At 35.7% G+C, this 20905-nt stretch overlaps 2 protein-coding genes across 7 annotated transcripts in view; one reads left to right on the forward strand and one right to left on the reverse strand.

Annotated features, from left to right (window-relative positions):
* Nucleotides 1–10356, forward strand: part of dtnbp1b (dystrobrevin binding protein 1b) — a 68135-nt gene extending 57779 nt beyond the window's left edge. For 5 of the 6 annotated variants that reach the window (XM_073858140.1, XM_055219630.2, XM_073858139.1 and 2 more), the window contains 3 exons: nucleotides 591–749; nucleotides 2685–2828; nucleotides 8849–10356. In XM_073858140.1, coding sequence (XP_073714241.1) covers nucleotides 591–749; nucleotides 2685–2828; nucleotides 8849–9111 — 566 coding nt within the window. In that variant the 3' untranslated portion in view covers nucleotides 9112–10356. The remainder of the gene's footprint in view (nucleotides 1–590; nucleotides 750–2684; nucleotides 2829–8848) is intronic. The other variant, XM_073858137.1, reaches the window with a different exon arrangement.
* Nucleotides 10357–13765: 3409 nt separating this feature from the next.
* Nucleotides 13766–20905, reverse strand: part of jarid2b (jumonji and AT-rich interaction domain containing 2b) — a 149929-nt gene continuing 142789 nt past the window's right edge. The window contains exons 13-18 of the mRNA XM_055219622.2: nucleotides 20462–20567; nucleotides 20074–20256; nucleotides 19839–19969; nucleotides 19545–19728; nucleotides 16117–16224; nucleotides 13766–15721 (exon numbers count right to left, since the gene is read on the reverse strand). Coding sequence (XP_055075597.2) covers nucleotides 15530–15721; nucleotides 16117–16224; nucleotides 19545–19728; nucleotides 19839–19969; nucleotides 20074–20256; nucleotides 20462–20567 — 904 coding nt within the window. The 3' untranslated portion in view covers nucleotides 13766–15529. The remainder of the gene's footprint in view (nucleotides 15722–16116; nucleotides 16225–19544; nucleotides 19729–19838; nucleotides 19970–20073; nucleotides 20257–20461; nucleotides 20568–20905) is intronic.

A 20905-nucleotide genomic window follows, 5' to 3' on the forward strand; every position in this document is an offset into this window, starting at 1 on the left:
CAAGCTTATAAATCAAACAGATGGATGTTTCTTGAAAATGTGAAATGGTTTCTGTGATGGTTGGGGACTGGGGAATGGGGTAGGTAAGGGAAATAGATTATACAGTTTGTACAGTATAAAATGCATTACGTCTATGGAATGTCCCTATAAAACATGAAACCAGAATGTGCGTGCGTGTGTGTATCTTGTGTTTTTCTTAGTTTGTGTATGGATTATTCAAGGCTGTGGTTGCCTGCAGGCAAGCGGTTCTGCTCTTTTATTAAAGAGGTGATCTCTAGTGCACATACTGTATGTCCTCGCTTTTCAACAAAAGCTTGCTCACAAAACACGCGCACACACACATACACACACAGACAGTCTTGCTTCCTTGAATTCAAATTCAATCTGGTGTTCATATTTTAGCCTTCTAAAAGACATCCTTTGCTAAATCGAATCTTTCAGCAAGTACAGTTAGATATTTTAAGCCAAACAATATCCATAAGAATAAAAATTGAACTTGTTTGCCCAGATAAGAAAAACAGTGGTAGAGAAAAAGGGACAGTTCACCTTAAACAAAGCTTGTCATCTTTTCTCTTGTCCTCCAATCACAGCGGAGTTGGAGCTCGAGCATGCTCAGAGAGTACCGGAGGTGGAGCCTGTCCAGCCACAGGTAAAACTGAAGGACAGGCAAAAGTTTTTTGAGGAGGCTTTTCAGCAGGACATGGAGCATTACCTTTCCACAGGATACCTGCAGATCACAGAAAGAAGAGGTGAGCTCACCTTCGGCAAGTATAAACAGAAGCTACTTAACAAAATGTTAACATTTATCTCAGTGACAAACACATCTTTTAATAACCTAGAGAAATCTTCTTCAGATGGTATTGTATAAAAAAAGTACTTTGAAAGCGATTCAAGAAATCATAGAGCTTACGAATTTATTATTGGGGTACTTTGATGTCATCCGTCTATCGGTTCTTGCGGCACAGCAGGAAGTCGAACACACCTGTTTTCATTATAAGGACAGGGCTAGGATCAGTCAACAGGTCATATGGAGGTGTGGCTAGAAATTAAGAGGGTGGAGCAAGGTTATAGCCTAAATCACTTGAAATGTTGGGATTAGGGTTAGGTTTGGGGGTAGGGTTAGGATAAAAACAGCCCTCATCTGGTGAGATTTGACGAGATTTTGGCCAGAGCTGTGTCCCTTTTAGACACAACACTGAGGAAAGGATCAGTGTTGTCATTAGTAGGGGTGATATAATCAAATAGGTGGGGATAGTATCAACCAACAGGTCATACGAAGGCATGGGTGGTCATAAAGAGGGTGGGGCTATAAAGGTCATTAGAAATTAGGGCTAACAGGTTAAAATAAGGTGGGGCTAGTCAATAATTTAATTATTAAGCTGGGGGCTAGGATTGAACAGCAGGACATTAAGAAAGCGGGGCAACAATCATCCAAATTGTTTTTGTAAGTCGAGTATTGATCCGTCAGCAGATCTGTAATAGGATGTGGCTATAAACTATTGCAAACTATTGGCTGGTTTGTTAACTACCTTACAGACAGGACTCAGTGTGTGCAGGTGGAGGGTAGCACTTCTAGCTATCTAAAAATATCAAAAGGTGTGCCTCAGGGGTCAGTCCTAGGGCCATTGCTATTCATCCTTTATATTAATAACATTGACCACAATGTGTCTAATGTAAAATTTCATTTTTATCCTGATGACACTGTTCTGTATTCCTCAGCACCCACCATAGATCTTAGTTACAACTTCCTTTTAACATGCTTCAACAAAATCTTTATCAATTAAAACTTGTTCTTAATGCAGCTAAAACTAAAGTCACGATTTTTACAAATACAAAATCTAAATCTAATGTGCCTTCAATCCTCACCTCTCAGGGTACAAAAATTGAATTTGTCTCTAAGATATACAGATATCTCTCTATTTTAATTGTTGAATCACTTTCTTTTAGCCTTCATATTCAGCAGCTAGTAAAAAGATTAAAACTTAAATTAGGGTTTTATTTTAGAATCAAATCCTGCCTCTCGTTTGAATCTAGAAAGAGGCTGGTTAATGCCACTTTTATGTCTGTACTTGACTATGGTGATGTTTTATACATGCATGCTTCGTCAAATAGTTTACATACATGGGACACTGTTTACCATGGAGCTCTAAGGTTTATCACTGGTATAAACAGCTAGCAGGTGCCAATTTATAGGACCGGGACCACTTCTGAACATAGATCGAAGTGGTATTTTCATGTCAATTTCTTCAAAAAGTGACACACAGAGTGGTGTGTATGTGTGTAGTTGTGTTTATACCTCAGTGCTGAGAAAGAGGAGCTAACATCTCTTTCTTTTTGCTGTCCACCTCCCTGTGCCGCTGCGCTCTTATGCAATCTTGAGGTACGCAGTTCACCGCCGTGCTTTCTGATGTCACGCTTACACACGCACACGTGACGGGCATGTCTCACGCCGCAGTCTATGTTTGTGAAGCATGCGCTAAAAACATCTCATGACAGCAAGGTGACGAATCCAGGAAAGTGTCGATTACGATCTGACACAACAAAAATATATATTCGGTGACCGATGTGGTCACAGAGATGGGAACTCCATGTGTCCATTCATCCTGGACTCAAATCCTTGACGTAGCTCAGTGGTCGGGTCGTGAGGTTACAGGAAGTAACGTTGCTTTTCTTTTGGTACGCAGAGACAATAGGAAGCATGTCTTCGATGGAGGTGAACGTGGACATGCTGGAGCAAATGGACCTGATGGATATGTCCGACCACGAGGCTTTGGACGTCTTTCTCAACTCTGGCGGAGAGGACAATAGCGTGGCTTCACCAGTGCTGGGTATGCATGCGCATGAGTCAATATATCTGCCCAGTCCTTGCGTCTTTTTCAATGGATTTCACAGATCACGCTCGGCTGATGACGAAAGTTGCGTCATATAGTGTGGGGCCATTTCCTTATGTTTAAAGAGCTTCATTCGTGCCGAGATGCCATTAAGTTAGGATTGACATTTACTGTGGTCTTCAGCAGAGCACGCTGAGATGACGTCTGTGCTGTTTGATTGGATCTAGAAAGGATAAACAAGTTTTGCTAATTACATTGAGCTTTAGTAAAAGCCGGAGTCTGGATTATACCAGTAAGCAGGACACATCAGGATAGTAGACTAAAACCTCTCTGTCTCTGGCAGACTCTCAACTGATATGGTACATCATAAGTAACTAATATCATTTCTGTATGTAGATGGAAAATCCACTAATGCTTACAGTATGTATGCCACCCAAATAATGCTCCTCCTCTTTTGAAGCGCATGACCCATCTATCACTCGCAGCAGATTCAGCAGAATTTGGTGTTGGCATTGCATAAAGCACTAAGCATTACAGAGCAAACTGAGACAATGATCACATTTCTTCTATTTCCTCTCTGTCTCTTAATAATGCTGGGAACTGTGTTTAATTTTAGGTTTAGCTAATTTTATTTAATTTAAAGGAACAGTATTTAGGATTGTGGCCAAAACTGGTATTGCAATCACAAAACTTGTGGCCAATACACAAAATGACAACATAAACATCAGTTGAGGGCTGCAACTCCACTTTTTAAATGACAATCTCCTGGCCATAACACTGTTGTGAGTGATATAAGTATTTGAAATGAAAATGATTTCTTAATGTCTAGTGACATATCAGAGCCATTTTATGATTAATTGATATACATTTCTTACATACTGTTCCTTTAAATTTAGGTTAAAGGCGGGGTGCATGATTTTTGAAAAAATCTTTGGAAAAGGGAGTCGGGCCGAGTCCCAAAACACACTTGTAGCAAATCAGCGTTTAAAGACACAGAAATGGAAACAGGCAACTTTTCATAGTACTTCTATTAGTAGAACTGCGTCCAATAGGGGGAAACGTAGTCGGCGATCCACTTTATTCTCCTTAAAGACTGGGTTTTACGGCTCGACAGCTTATAAAAACTTATTTCTGGGTTCTTTGGCTTGTTAGCTGTACATATTGTCACACAGCAGCTTTTAGGCATTATTCAGTTTTTTGTTAAAAGCCAGAAATGACAAGGAGGCGGCTTCTCGCAATACAAAATCAATGGAGACGGTTGGATCGCTTTCCCCCCCGGTGGGCGTGGTTTACAAATTTGCATAACTGCGCTCTGTCTCTATTGGGGTAGGGGCGTGTTTGTTTAGGTGATATCTAGGGATGCTCCGATCAGGATTTTTGCAGCCGATACCGATCACCGATTTGTTATCTTCGTGATCGGCCGATACCGATTTGTTTGTTTTTTTTAAGCTGATATGCAAGCTCTTTGATGACTGTACCTGTTAAAATTTTTTCTAGATAAAGTAATACCACAGATGTTGCCTTTGTTATATTACTTGCAGTAATTAGGTATATTATTGTGTTAATAGAGACTCAAATAAATAAGCACAACAAATATCTGCAAAGACATATTTTATATCTCTTTAAACAGGTTTGTCTCCTAAAAGTAATGAAAATAAAACACTTCACAGTTTTTACTGTATGAATTAAATAGACACGTATTCGTATGAAGTATAACAGTTTCTTAGTCAAGAGTAGAGAGATGAATTAGGTTACTGTAGCTTTAAGACGTGAGAGAAATCGCTCGTTCACGTGCACTGATGACAGGCAGCTGTGTGTGGGCGCGGCGGCTGAACGCAGACAAGAGCAGCTGTGAGGAAAATGAAAGTTTAAACGCTCAAAACTTTAAAACGCATGCAAATAATAAACTTTTGGCATAAGGATGCAATTGTCCGCGATAGATATGTGTTGTATACGCTGTTTGATGGGCAAGTGAAGACGCGTCGCGCTGTTGACCGGAGCGCGTCCTCATAGAAAATACACACATCTCTGTAAAGGCAAAAAGAGAAATCCAATTCTGCACGTCGCACATGAGCAACGGGTTATAAAAATGCTTGCACTACGTGAAAAATGTCTCTAATCGCAGCCACATTCAGGATCCTTTTGATGACAAAGCCGATCGATCGGAGCATTCCTAGTGATATCAAATATCAACATTGGCTTTTAGAAATCATGCACCCCGCCTTTAAACATGATAGGTTTAAAGGGATAGTCACCTAAAAATTTAAATGCTGTTTCTTCATTCTGCTTAACACATAATAAGATATTTTATTGTAACCGGACTGTTGACGGTACCCTTTGACTTTCATAGTAGGAAAAACTAATTCTATGAAAGTCAATGGTAATCGCCAACTGCGTGATCAAAATATACAGATTTTATTTACTTCTCATAACAGCTATGTTGTTTTAGTAAAGTTTTAATGTCCATCCATAATTATTTTTCACTTTTTTAAGATACAAACAGAAAATACAGGAAATATATACACAAAATTAAAAACAAAACAATTTTCAGAACTAAATGTCTTCTTCAGACATCAGTCTTTAGTGTGACCTCTCTTGGCACGAAACACATCTTGAGCTTTTTTAAAGAGACTGAAGTCCTGAAGTCATTCGATTAGAAATAGAAATTAGGATTTAATTTTATTTAGGTTTAAGAGATTGAAGTTGAAGAGGAGTTTACCCTAAATACTTGACACTTCAGCTTATACTTTTATACTGTTTTTAATACTACATACACATTTCCTGTATTTTCTGGATGTATTCTAATAAAGAGACTGAGAAATAATTAAATATGATCACTATAACGTTGCAAAAACAACAAATCTAATGGTAGCATGATGCTCTAAGACTTTTTCACAGTACTGTATATCCCATAAGACAAAAAGTTAACAGAATATAAAGTAATTATACTTTATAAACTACCATTTGACTTGAATATATAGTAAAAAAAAAAATGCCCATATTATGCAAAATCCACTTTTATAATGTGTTTACAGTGTGTGAACACAACCATTCTGCAATGAAAAAATACAAACTCTCTCCTTCTTTTTAAACATCATTTAAGTCAAAGCAGCCTCATTAGACATGCTGTCTTGATTCTCTTGTTAATGTGATGTCACACTGATAAAGCCCCGCTAATGCGACTAAAGATGCTATTGTTTCAGACTGTATTCACAGGAATCAGATTTATTTTTAATAAAATGCACTCACTGTTTGTTAGTAAGGAAGTGAGGAGCTGTAACTCATTTGCATTTAAAGGTACACACATGAAAACAGCTCACACCCAAATAGTGGCATTGTGGACATGATATAACAAATGACCTGTGGGATGTTTTGAGCTGAAACTTCACAGACACATTCTGGGCACACCTAAAACGTATATTAACTCTTGTAAAAATAGGCATAATATGTGCCCTTTATTAACACTTTCCCTGCCAGCTTTTAAAAAAAAGTTGCCAGCCAGATCCAACTTTTTTATTTTCACAACATTTTAATGCCTTTCAGAAAATGTTCTCCTTTTAATATATAAACATATAATATATCAAATGTAAGAACAGACCCTATGCTTTCAAAAAAAAAAAAAGGTTTCATCCTACCTTCATTAGTTCTCTTTTTATTACCTGTCAAATATGGGTATTTTTGTGAAGGAGTTTTGATAGAGATCAAATTCAGAGCAATGACCAAAACATACACAAAGTTTTTACTGTTTGCCCTAAAGGGTTGCTTCCAGGTTTTATAAGGTGGGTAAGAGCGCCACCTGGTGGATAATATCGGAAATACGGATTGCCAGAAAAAGCTCGTCATTGGCAGGGAAGCGTTTTCTCTTAATTGACGAATTAACTTATCAATGGCGGGGAAAGAGTTAAAGGGATAGTTCACCCAAAAATAAAAATTCTGTCATCATTTTCTCGCTCTCATGTTGTCACAAACCTGTATAAATTTATTTTTGGGGGGATATTTTGACGAATATTACTAACCAAACCATCCATGAGCCTATTCACTTCCATAGCTGGATAAAAGTATACTATGGAAGTGCATGGTGCTCATGATCGGTTTGGTTACAAACATTCACCCAAAATAACTTCTTTTGCGTTCATCAGAACAAAGAAATGTATACAGGTTTGTAACAACAAAGGGTGAGTAAATGATGACAGACTTTTCATTTTTGGGTGAACTATCCCTTTAATATATATTTACAAATGAAAAGTATCATTTCCACACCTTTATGTAGAGATCATACAGTGTGATGACCATAGACATTATATACGTAGACACCTCGTAGACTGAGCTGCCTATTGGAGCTGACGTATCGCGCGGCCGCCATCTTGGATGGGTCTACAGTGCGCTCCCTTGCATTCATTTCTAATGAGGAATAATCATAACTCCTCTAATTTTTACCGGATTTTCACACGGTTTGAGTTGTTATAAGCGGCAGAGATTTAGTTATGATACAGGACGCTGTCACACATTGAAAAATACTGCTTTCATGCCAAAATACTTTGTATTATGCTCTTTAAGTATGGTATATTGACAAAGAGAGGCAGACACTACTTAAGTATTTTACTTTCTACATGAAAGTACATTTTCAAGTATCTGTATTTTATCAGTGTTTTTCTTTAGAAAACTTATATTCCAAAGCATATTATCATAATTTTTACTCCACTACATTTCATAATTTCAAGTTTTTGGTTTATATTTAAGTAGGCTACATTAAACATCTACTTTTTTACTTTTACTTAAAAAGTACTTAAGTACACAATTTTTATGTAATTTTTACGTAATTAGGTATTTTATGTAATTAGGTATTAAATTAATTTGAATATGAATGAATTGAGAATGAATTGGCTCGGAGAATTTTCATTCCAAATAGCGGCCGCGCTACTGAAGCGCCATCTAGTGGCTGTTGCTAAAAACGAGTTTCCCCTCTTGTTCTTATACTCTTTGCAGAGCTTTGACGACTCTGTCACAACAAAACCCTCCCGTTTTATAGCAACTTCACTGGGAAACCTTCAAATGTGAAGAAAAAACAGCGAGAGATCATGAGAGAGAGTACCAGTTCCTGCTGAACATTGACATAATATTATAAATAATAACGTAAAATAACCAAAATGATTGTTCAATCTTACTTGTGAAATGTAATCCCATGTGATCTGGAATCAATATTGCGCCGGTTAAGCTGCACAAAATACGGCCATAGTATGGCTTTCTTGCCGTTAACTCCCATTGACTCTGGTGCTAGCGTACAGCGAGGAGACCCATCCAATATGGCGCCGACGCTTGATGCGTTCCAGCACGTCATGAGGTGTCTACGTATATAATGTCTAAGGTGATGACTGAACCGCACTTCAATATGAAAACAAAGCCAGCTCACAAGTCAAATACTGCACTGTAAAAATGTTTTAGCTGCCTTAAATGTTTAAGTTTAATTAAAGACATTGGTTAAAAGAAGATACAACGTTCAATATGACTGAACTGGCAACGAAAGTCCCGCCTTCTAATTAAAAGAACCAATCATCAACTGATGATTCTCTGGGGGAGGGACTCTGTACAATCACGTGAGGCGCTTGCCAACCTGTACGCATGCACAGTAGCTGAAACAACTTTGAAAATGTTTATTTTAGCTTAAAAAACAAAAGTTATGGTACAGTTGATGTCTTGTTTAATTGCTGGTTAGAAATATGTTGATTTTAGCACATGATGTCTTTCTCTATTCAAGTTTAGTCTTGCATGAATGAAATCAGTGTAAACTGAAAGCTTGAAACTCTACCCTTGGAATATTTTTTTTATTTGGATGCGTTCATTTTCCAGCTGCCTTATCTATAAAAATACACAACAGCTACAGTACACCTGTGATGCTGTCTATAGTGACTCACTAGATTTTGTAACACAATGCTCCACTCATGCTGTCTTAGTATACCATCACCCCCAAAAATTTGCTTTCCGAGATGATCAGAATGTTTTTTTTTTGTCCCTTTCAGGGCCAGATTTAGAGTCGTTCACTTCTGAGATCACACTTCAGGTGCCCACCCAGGCCGACCTTAGACACAAGCTCGCCTCGCTGTCCTCAACATGCACAGACTCAGTCAGTCAAGACACAGAAGCAGGGGAGGAGGAAGACGACGATGAAGAGGACGAGAGGCAACTGACAGGAAACCATAGCTCTCCGCTGGATTCAGCGCTAACAGAAAATGAACGACAAAATTGTCCGATCAAGAACTGTGAGAGCAGCAGCTCCTCGTGAATATGTGGAGGACGAACGACAGACTGTAACAGGAAGTGATGTAATAATGGATGTGCTATGCACTTGAGTCCAAAGGAAGAGTTTGGAATTGTCTTAACATATGTTTTTGTGCTGTTCAGTGTACGCCTGATCCTGTGCCTGCCCTCCAAATCCATAAATATCTTTTATGCTGTTGGACATTCACTACATACGGCTGATAATGTTGTACATCCATGATGATTTTAGCCTCAGTACCATTGTTGTCATGTGAACAGAGATATAAATCGATCCATTTTTACCTTTTTCTCTCAATAGCTTCAGATAAAAGAGATATATCATTGGTGTATTCAAAACAGATGTGTATGCCGCGAGCTACATCTCTCTCATGTATTAAATCAATAATGCTTTACTGGCTTCAGGCTTACCCGAGTGAGATTATGATGATTAGGATCAATTTCTCGATTAGGCTTTGGGCCATATTTCAATATTCAACACCAGATTCAATAAAAAAAAGATAAAAAGCAGGTTGAAAAAGTATTGACCATTCAGCTTGAATGTCTGGATTTCATTGTATAATGAAAACAAGCATTGACAGCTATACTGCCCTACAAAGCGAAAGCGCAGTAACTACGCATTTGGTCAAAATTGAGTTAAGGGTTAAAATGGGCTTTGTGAGATCTGTTGTGTCTTGTGACAAAGTCTCCTGGTTAAATTTTGTCCCATTTCAGAGAAATGTGTGTGCCAAAATTGCAGTAACATGTTTGACTGGCTCGTGTAAAAAATTTAAAGCCATTTTTCTCAGTTTCAGTGTTTGCGTAGATACTGCACTTAGCCTTTGGAGGGCAGTATAAACAAATGATGCTAGACTTGCTAGAACTAATTTCACTTTTGGCAACTGCTTTCATTTTTCAATTTGAAACAGAAAAAGTTAAATGACTTTGCACTTTTATTCTGAAAAGATTTTTAAAATTCATGTTTAATACTTTCTTCCATCACTGTAATTTTTTCAGATTTTTATTGTGTGTCAGAAAGTAAAATATAACATCATCTACAGTAATAGTAGCAGATTACTAATTGGTAAAATATTAAAACAAGATAAACACATAACTTGTGCACCTCTGTTAAAATGCTAAGATGCTACAGAGGGTTGATATGTTTATTTTTATTTTACTTTTAACTTTGCCTGCTCATTTTATTATGTGTTGTTCAAACATTTAATATTATTTTTCATTTAAAATCAAAATAAACCTCAATCTTTTGGTCGAATCAGTAATTTATATACAGTAAAAGCATACACTAAAAAAACTGCTGGGTTATTTTCAACCCAGCGTTGGGTCAAAAAAGGGACAAACCAACCTGTTGGGTTGTTTTAACTCAGTGTACACTGCAATAAATGATTTTTAAAGAAAAAAATTCTTAAATTAAGATGCTTTTTCTTGATGAGCAAAACGACCCAAGAAAATAAGTCTAGTTTATCAAATTTAAGTGATTTTGTGCATAAATCAAGCAAAAAAAAATTTTGCTAATGGGGTAAGCATACTTTTCTTGAAATGTTCTTGAATTTAGTGTTTAAGAAAAATGTTCGGGATTTTTTTGCTTTCCCCATTGGCAGATTTTTTTGCTTGTTTATGCACAGAATCACTTAAATTTGATAGTTTTGGGGCCTCATTTATAAAGCATGCGTCCGCACAGATTTGATCGTAAAGTGTGCGTACGCAAAAATCCACGGCAAAGTTCTTATTTATAATCTTTGACGTGGAAAAGTGCTTAGTGCCACGTCAGGGTCTGAGCAGACGTACGCACTTTTGCTTATCCGATTGCTTCAGGTTTTTGGAAATAAAAGCCATACTTGCTGTTTGAAATTGGGTTTAAACATTGACAAGAGCTCTTTTATGTCTATGACATTAATTAGGCATCGTTTAAAGGCGGAGATCTGAAACTGCTGGGCTGCGCGCACAAATTCAAGTTCATTTGCGATTTATAGATTTGAAAGGGGTACGCGCGTTTTCTGCGCATACGTTCGGTTTATGAATCACACGTACGCATTTTGATAAATGATCGTAAGATTAAATGTAGGATGCTTTTTACGCAGCATTTTATAGGTGAGGCCCCAGGTCTAAAAACTGGACTTGTTTTCTTGGGTCGTTTTGCTCACCGGGAGGGGGCGTCTTAATTTAAGAATTTTTAGACATTTTTACTGAAAACAAGACAAACATATTAAGAAAATGTTTTCTTGAAAATAATTTTTTGCAGTGTAGGGTCAAATATTTTCTGGGTTGATAAATATTTCCCAACGACTGAGTTTGTGCCTTTTTGATTGAAACATGGATTGAAACAACCCAGAGTTTTATTATAGTGTGTAGGGTTAAAAAAATTGTACTGAAATTGTAAAAAATCTCTGTCAAGCAATACATGCTGTGGAAATCAGTACCTATATAGTTAATTTTACTGTTAGAAAAAAGTACAAAACCACCTTATCTGTCGTGGGGGTGGTACCCTAAAGGTCCTGCTTTGTACCTTTACAAATAACCTTTACAAAACGTAATACAATGTTGTACCTTTTTGGGTACATGAAATGTACCTTAAGGACCTATTGTGTACCTTTAAAGGCACAATGAAATGTTTTGTACCTCTAACATTTAACTTGTACACAATAGGTCCTTAAAGCAGTGATTCTCAAACTTTTTCGGCATGCGGGCCCTCTTGTGTACAGTGACCCCCACTTGTGCCCTTCATGGCCCGACAAAAAATGTATGACATAAAACATTGTAAAACATACTATTTTCATGAATTAAAACTTATTCAAATATGCAATGTAGTGCTGTTGGTTATATTAGCCTTATTTTTCCTGAGGTTTACTGTAATTACACAGAATTCATGATAAATTAATTTATTTTATAAAATGTCATAAAACTGGGGCCTGCCTTAAATATATGCAGTAGGTGTTTTGGGTAAATTATTGCACACAAAAAGTTACAACATTTCAATGTGTTGTATAGCCATGAAGGTATAAAAATGAACCTTTGAGGGTACCACCCCTGTAAAAAAATACTGTAGAAATGACAGTGTTACTTGCAGCTGGTTGCCGGTAACTTACCGTAGATTTGAATTTTTATTAGATTTAAACATTTACAAGTCTTTGTTTTTACAGAGTAAGACTAAAATAACAGCATCAAGCAAAGCATTCTGGGAAATAAAATCTGAAGCAAAAAACAGAAAAAGATTGATGATAATTTCTGATTCCCAGAATGCTTTGCATGAGGATGTTGTTTTGGTTTTGGTCTGTAAAGACAAGGACTTGTTACACTGCAAAAAAATTATTTTCAAGAAAAAAATTCTTAGTATCTTTGTCTTGTTTTCAGTAAAAAATATCTACAAATTCTTAAATTAAGATGCTTTTCTTGATGAGCAAAACGACCCAAGAAAAAAGTCGTTTTTAGACCAAAAATATAAAATTTAAGGGATTTTGTGCATAAAACAAGCAAGAAAAAAATCTGCCAATGGGGTAAGCAAAAAAATCTTGAACATTTTTCGAAAACACTTAAGAAAAATTCAAGAAAAAATTGCTTTTCCCCCATTTAGATTTTTTTTTCTTGGGTCGTTTTGCTCATCAAGAAAAAGCATCTTAATTTAAGAATTTTTAGATATTTTTACTGAAAACAAGACAAAAATACTAAAATGTAGTTTACTTGAAAATAATTTTTTGCAGTGTAATATTTACTGTTCATATAACTTTGAACAAAATGTTGCCAGTAAAAAACATAAATTGAAATCTACAGTAAGTTACTGGGAACCGGCTGCAGGTGACACTGTCATTTCTATATTTTTTCTTACAGTGTACAGTTTTATACTTTTTTCTGACTACGTATAACAATGGTAGATTCCCTGTAATGTTTAATCACATAGTTAATGAAAGCCCTAATGCTGTTTTTACTCAAAAAGTCAAGCAATCATTACTTAACAATCTTTGTTCATTTAACATATTAACTTGCATAAACTTAAAAATTCAAGTGCAATTAAAATTATCATTATAAAATGCTGTGAGGAAAACCCATAAGCCCTTGCGCCTAAAATGTTGAATGATTTAATATGTTCCAAGAATAACAACAGATGGGACATATAAACAGTTGTCAATACAATTTCTTAAGAGTTTTACACTCTTTGTAGCATTATTGATGTTTTTGTTGTAAATTATAGTTTTTTTTGTGAAGTCACCGTTCATGTGATAAAAGTTTCCCTTGGTATGCATGCACCACATTCAACTTCTTGTATTTCTTTCCACTATAATGAAGTTGATGTGAACAGTGCAGTTTGTTTTGTGGTTCTGTGGAGAATTAAGTTCATTCATTGATTGACAGAGTCAGTCCTGAATACCTTTCATTCATTATGAACACCAAGTGAACTTAATTGTTTAAGTGCAATGTACAAACTTGATGAACTTAAGTTCAGTCTATGTGGACACGAAGTTAAGTGAACTTAAATGTACAAGTTTTTGGGAGACCCATTACTTAATTGAATTGAGGGAATGAGTTTACTCTTTCAAATGAGTTCAGACTCATTAGGGTTTTCATTGTATAAAATGTTAACAAGAATATCTAGTCCCTCTGAATAGGTTAACTTCTGATCTAGGACATGCATTATTATACCATATAAGACCAGTAACGAAGACACAGTCTGACAGTGAATTGTCCATGAGTTTTTATTAAATCTTAAGTACAAATAGAAAAAGTAAAAAATAAAATAAAACTGAATATAACCAACATGAACTCTGTTAAGACGCAGCGCTAATAAATTAACTTTGCCTGACCGTGAGCATCTCTCTCATATTGTAGAAAATAGAAACCAAATAAAAGAAAAACACCAAAAAAAATTCGGAATAAAATACATCGTAAGGCCATAAAAACTTGACAACCACCGTTTTTGTTGAAACCGACTTGGTTTTCATTAAATACGATAGTCCTAAAACAGTTCAGTCTTCTGATCAGAACATCAACCAACAAACTGGATTATAGTATTTCCTTGACAGTCCCCACTGGCAAGCTCAGTGCAACATGAGTAGCTACTACAATGTTGAATTTTCAGTAATGAAAATGTAAAAACCTTTTTTTTTGTCAAAGTATTTTCCCTTTTCTTTAAAAAAGTAAACCTAAAAAATAATTAAAATGGGGGGAATCGCGACTCCGTATCTTAGTCGTCAGTGATGTAAGCAGCACTTCAAATTTATACACATTACCAGAGCGACCCTGTACGCCTCCCACAGCTGAAGAAATTGAAAATATAAGGCTTTTCTTCATCTGACATCACTCTATCCATCCATCTGCTTCTTCTGTCATTCCAACAAAGGCTCAAGTATTAAAGACATTTACAGGATTATGTACAAAAGAGGAGATTTCTCGTAACTTTCTTTAAATCAACATGATACTTCTGCAAAAGGGAAATTAACAGAAAACTTGGACTTGTATTTCACATTTCACAACCCTCTGAATAGTGGCTCTAACTTGATAGCACATCGGAAAAAGAAAAAAAAGCACAAAATATAATAATTACAATAATATAATATAATAATTAATGTTAACTGGTACAGATGAATCCATACGTCCGGAAGAATGGAATGTTGACACGATTGCACATCTAGAAGCGGAAAACCTCCCGGCTTTTCCGCCTTGTGGGATTAGAAGCCTACGGCGGATAGCGCTTCTGTCTTTATTACCTTTACTTACTGCTATACAGTAAAACCAACCAAACAGCACCAAAAATAAATTTATCAGGCACAGTTATGAGAGGAACCCCTCTCACTTTTGGGCTACGGACCACCCTTTAATTCTGCAAAACACCTATTACATCAGGTACAGCCCTACCTGCTGCCATAGCAACCAGTGTTCCCCAAATCCACAGAGAAAAACGAAATGAAATGAAATCCAAATTAAAAAAAGAAAACATACATGAAACCCTAAAACAAGCTAAATTTCAAGTGTTTACCTTCTTTAGAGCTGCGTTTTTCGCAGAGGAGCTGCATGGGGACTGAATTAATTCGAATAATAAAAATAACCAAAAAAAATAAAGCTCCGTCGAGCACCAACGTTAAAAGGAAAAGGGTCGATAAAACAAGGAGAGAAGCACCCATACGTCCCCGAGTTTCACAGTTCAGGTGAGCATGTGTGCAGTCAAAGGGGCCGAAGAAAGATCCAGTCAGAAACACACCTGCCAGTGAAATGCACACCTGGGACCATGTCTTTTAATGCTATCAAACATCTGGAGGATAAAACCAACAAACAAACAAAACAAAACTAGTGCACTAGTGCAAAAAAGGCAGCCTGTTTTCAACACAGGATATTCTGCTCCGCTATTTGGGTGGCGTCGATACGAAACAGAAATGATATGGAGGGAGAGGAAATTGATTGGTTGACATAGGTGAGGACACGCCTCCCCCACCCACATCTCATGAGACTGCAGCAGTGGCACTTTTGGACAGGTGGTTGGGCAGGTGGGCGAGTGACACCTCCACAGCAGCTCGCTTGCGGGGACGGCCCTTGCCGTTGCTTTTGATGGGGCTGGAGCCATTGCAGGCGTCTGCCGCGTTTCTCAGCAGGGCTTTTCCACACACCTGATTCACCAAACTGTTGATCTGCTCCTGAGGGATCAGAATATTGTGGTGAAAAGAGTGACATGAGTAAATATTTTATTCCTTCAGCCAGTAACCGAGATGAAGAAAAACACAGTAGAAATGGGGTCATATCATGAGCAATTATAGTTTTTCTTTTTAAAGATCCAGTTAGTGTACTTTAATAAACTTTCAAGGGGTCCTTAAGATGACTTAAAATAGTAACTAAATGAGCATTAATATAAACTGAAACAACACAAGATATTTCAAATATACATCGGTCTAATTATCTCAAGCTCTATTCGGGAGAAATTAAATGTAATTGTGGAAATGGGTGGACTTAAAGTTATAAAGGTTGAGAACCTTCGAGTTAAAGTCCACTCAACAGCTCCCCCTGCAGGTGTGTTTTTGATCCAGCATCTTACCTCATCATAGCGGTACATCATCTTGAGTCCACGACAGCTTTTGTGTTTCTCCACATATTTCAGCGCACACTCCAGACAGAAAACAACGTTTTCAGTCTCCTGCACCACCTACCAAACAAATAAAAAAGCTCAGATCACAGACACAGGAATTTAATCCATTTCTATAGCGCTTTTCACAGTTTTGCATTGTTGCAAAGCAGCATTACAGTAAACACAAGAAAAAACACCCATTTGATTATAAAAATAAGTAAAATACATGGTATTATTGCAAATTGTTATTAGAAGACAAAATGATTCAGTGATTAAATCCGTTAAAAACAATAACAAATCAATTATAGGGAGACTGAAAATTGTGCTTTACAGTACACTAGGCAAGGCAAGTCAAGTTTATTTGCATAGCACATTTCAAAGTGCTTTACATAGAAATAGAAAACAGAAAAAAATCTGTTAAAATAAGAGACACACAATAAAAAGCAAAAATACATGATAATTTAAAATAACAATTTAAAGACAATAAATGTGATTTTAATAAAAACAGTTTAAAATGTGTTTAAAAATCACTGGAGTTAAACGTGCAGTCAGTGTGAAGCAGCACAGTGCTCATTCAGTAAATACAGATGTGTTTTTAATCTAGATTTAATTTTTTATTTTTCTGAATTCTGGTTTTAATAGTTAAATAAAATTTCAGTAACCAAAAGCATACCTTATGAACTGATAACAACAAACAAATACAATTTAACATCAATTTATTGAAATTTTAGTTAAAATTACATAAAGCCCAATATTATTTCCAAATTCAGTGTTTTTTGTTTTATTATTTCCAAATTCTGTGTTTTTCGTTTAATTATTCTCAAATTCTGTATTTCCGTTTTATTATTCTCAAAATTCTGGGTTTTTCGTTTTATTATTACCATATTCTGTTTTTCATTACATTATTTCCAAATTCTGTGTTTTCTGTTTTAATATATTTTCAAAATTCTGTGTTTTTCGTTTAATTATTCTCAAATTCTGTGTTTTCCGTTTTATTATTCTCAAATTCTGCGTTTTTCATTTTATTATTCTCAAATTCTGTGTTTTCAGTTTAATTATTCTCAAAATTCCGTGTTTTTCGTTTTATTATTCTCAAAATTCCGTGTTTTTCGTTTTATTATTCTCAAATTCCCTGTTTTTCGTTTTATTATTCTCAAATTCTGTGTTTTCTGTTTTAATATATTTTCGAAATTATGTGTCTTTTTGTTTTATTATTTTAAAAAATCCGTGTTTTCCGTTTTATTATTCTCAAAATTCAGTGTTTTTCGTTTTATTATTCTCAAAGTCGGTGTTTCCGCTTTATTATTCTCAAATTCTGTGTTTTCAGTTTAATTATTCTCAAAATTCCGTGTTTTTCGTTTTATTATTCTCAAAGTCTGTGTTTTCCGCTTTTTTATTCTCAAAGTCTGTGTTTTCCGCTTTGTTATTCTAAAAATTCTGTTTTTCCGTTTTATTATTCAAAAAATCTGTGTTTTTCATTTTATTATTCTCAAATTCTGTGTTTTCCATTTTATTATTCTCAAAATTCTGTATTTTCCATTTTATTATTCTCAAAGTCTGTGTTTTACGCTTTATTATTCTCAAAGTCTGTGTTTTCCGCTTTGTTATTCTAAAAATTCTGTGTTTTTCATTGTATTATTCTCAAATTCTGTGTTTTCTGTTTTAATATATTTTCGAAATTATGTGTTTTTCGTTTTATTATTCTAAAAAATCTGTGTTTTCCGTTTTATTATTCTCAAAATTTAGTGTTTTTCGTTTTATTATTCTCAAAGTCTGTGTTTTCTGCTTTATTATTCTCAGTCTGTGTTTTCCGCTTTGTTATTCTAAAAATTCTGTGTTTTTCATTGTATTATTCTCAAATTCTGTGTTTTCTGTTTTAATATATTTTCGAAATTCAGTGTTTTTCGTTTTATTATTCTCAAAGTCTGTGCTTTCTGCTTTATTATTCTCAGTCTGTGTTTTCCGCTTTGTTATTCTAAAAATTCTGTGTTTTTCATTTTATTATTCTCAAATTCTGTTTTTCCGTTTTATTATAAAAAAATCTGTGTTTTTCATTTTATTATTCTCAAAATTCTGTATTTTCCATTTTATTATTCTCAAAGTCTGTGTTTTACGCTTTATTATTCTCAAAGTCTGTGTTTTCCGCTTTGTTATTCTAAAAATTCTGTGTTTTTCATTGTATTATTCTCAAATTCTGTTTTTCTTTTTTAATAAATTTTCGAAATTATGTGTTTTTCGTTTTATTATTCTAAAAAATCTGTTTTCCGTTTTATTATTCTCAAAATTCAGTGTTTTTCGTTTTATTATTCTCAAAGTCTGTGTTTTCTGCTTTATTCTCAGTCTGTGTTTTCCGCTTTGTTATTCTAAAAATTCTGTGTTTTTCATTGTATTATTCTCAAATTCTGTGTTTTCTGTTTTAATATATTTTCGAAATTCAGTGTTTTTCGTTTTATTATTCTCAAAGTCTGTGCTTTCTGCTTTATTATTCTCAGTCTGTGTTTTCCGCTTTGTTATTCTAAAAATTCTGTGTTTTTCATTTTATTATTCTCAAATTCTGTTTTTCCGTTTTATTATAAAAAAATCTGTGTTTTTCATTTTATTATTCTCAAATTCGGTGTTTTCCATTTTATTATTCTCAAAATTCTGTATTTTCCGTTTTAATTTTTCTGAATTCTGGTTTTAATAGTTAAATAAAATTTCAGTAACCAAAAGCAAATCTTATGAGCTGATAACAATAAACAAATACAATTTAACATCAATTTATTGAAATTTTAAATACAATTACATAAACGCCGATGTATTTTGGCTGTCATATTAACAGCAATATACTACAACCATTCTTTTGACAAGCAAAGGAATCAAAGAAATTTACTTTTCAGGCATCTGTATTAAATGTAAATATATTAGTTATGAAATTATCTGTCAACAACCTGATTTAACATTAGCAATAAATACAAATAAAACACTGCACAGTCCTCAATGAATGAATTAAATGTACAGCTGCAAAAGTTGTTCAGTTAAGAGTAGTGAGTGATTTTCATTTTTGGTGTGTAATGAACATTTCTGACACAGAAAGCAGCGGGCTATAACGTCACTTTAGACCCAAAATAGTTTCAAAATACTGATAAACATCCAGCTGTTTATATTCACTTAAACAAGAAAGAAAACTTCAGTCATCACGCGTGTGTTGACTGCTGGTGCCAATGTATCTGAGGAAAATATACGAGCTATACACGCTGGTAAATATATGTGAAGAGCTTTGCATTGTGCGGTTGTGTGGACGTTCTCGTCTTTCCTGTCAAAGCCCTGCATTAAAACTCTGATGCAGAGGTGTGCGCTATAATATAAACTACAATATTAGGATGTAATTTCATACAGCACATTAGTCTGATACTCACCATAGATAAGTAGCAAAGATGCTGGCACGTTTGGCAGCGTCTCTCCGATGATTCCAAAGCCAGCCATTTGCGCGCTTTCTTTCTGGCGTCGACAGGTGATTGATTGTTGTCATGCGTGCCGTACCGCGCAGAGGAGAGCAGCCCTGCTTCATACAGTTCCTGCCTTTGCTTCATCTCCATGGTCCTGTTGGAGATCATCAGCTCTTATGAGAACCACTCAACTGTTGTTCAGGACGTAGTGATTCGATTTCAAATCAAGATAAAACCAATTCATCTGTTTTTTTCTGTGCTTACCTGAGATCTTTGAGAAGAGAAGAGATTGTATTAAGCAAAAGTCTGTTTTCTCGTTTGGCCTCGGCTGTGGCGATCTGGTAGAGTAACTTCTCCATAGAGAAGGGTTTGGCTATACGTCTGCATTTCAGGTCCTGGAAAAAACAAGTGGAATACATTTATCTATTTAATTCCTCTCCTCCCAAACACTATACAATCTATATAACCCGTGTACAAAGAGCAAATGCGACCGCCTCACCTTAGCAGCCTCGTAGCCCAGGTTCATCCACTGCGGGGTGGCAAAGTGCACAGTCTCAGACACACTGTAACCGCAGCACATCCTGGACACGAACGCTCCGGGAAAGACCACCACAAACTGACCGCTCTGCTGGACGGTACGGTAGACCTTTATCCCTTCGCGACACAGCACCTCTGGAGAAATCTGGGTCATAGAGAGACACACCTTTAATCTTTTAGAATGAGTCTTCTGCAATGACTATAAAATATGTAGGCATGCACAGAGGTTTCAGAGTCTATTATTCAAAGCATTGTATGCTGAAATTGACAAAATATTTAGGATGGGCAGTTGAATTGACTAAAACCATAAAGGTCCAAAGATAACTCTATTAACATTTAAAGTATCTTACCATAATATTCTTCTCCAGCATTTCAAGTCCTGGTGTGCCGTTGGCCTGTAGCAGTGTGTGCACCACTTTATCAAGCTTTGTCTTTTCCTCAGCAGGAATTGAATACCTGTAAGAGGACGGGTACAGAGGTTTCTGTCAGTGTTTGTTTAGATGACACAAGACGAAACGAAACTGTGAAGCAGCTATGTTGTCACGGCAACAGGATGTGGCTTAAATATTGATGAATCAAGCAGACACAAACAGACAGCTGACGCTCATGTGAGCAGAATGCACACTGTGTGTTTCACAGAGTACGGCGCCCTCTAGAGGTAAAGACCGACAATACAGTTAAATACTGAGCAATGACACATCCACAAATATTTAAAATGTGTATAAAAATGAACAAGAAACACTTGCTGTTGCTTTTCTGCCTAATGTTTTTGGTGAACTTGAAAGAAAGAAAGA

Source organism: Misgurnus anguillicaudatus, chromosome 20 (assembly GCF_027580225.2).
Source record: "Misgurnus anguillicaudatus chromosome 20, ASM2758022v2, whole genome shotgun sequence".
Taxonomy (NCBI): Eukaryota; Metazoa; Chordata; class Actinopteri; order Cypriniformes; family Cobitidae; genus Misgurnus; species Misgurnus anguillicaudatus.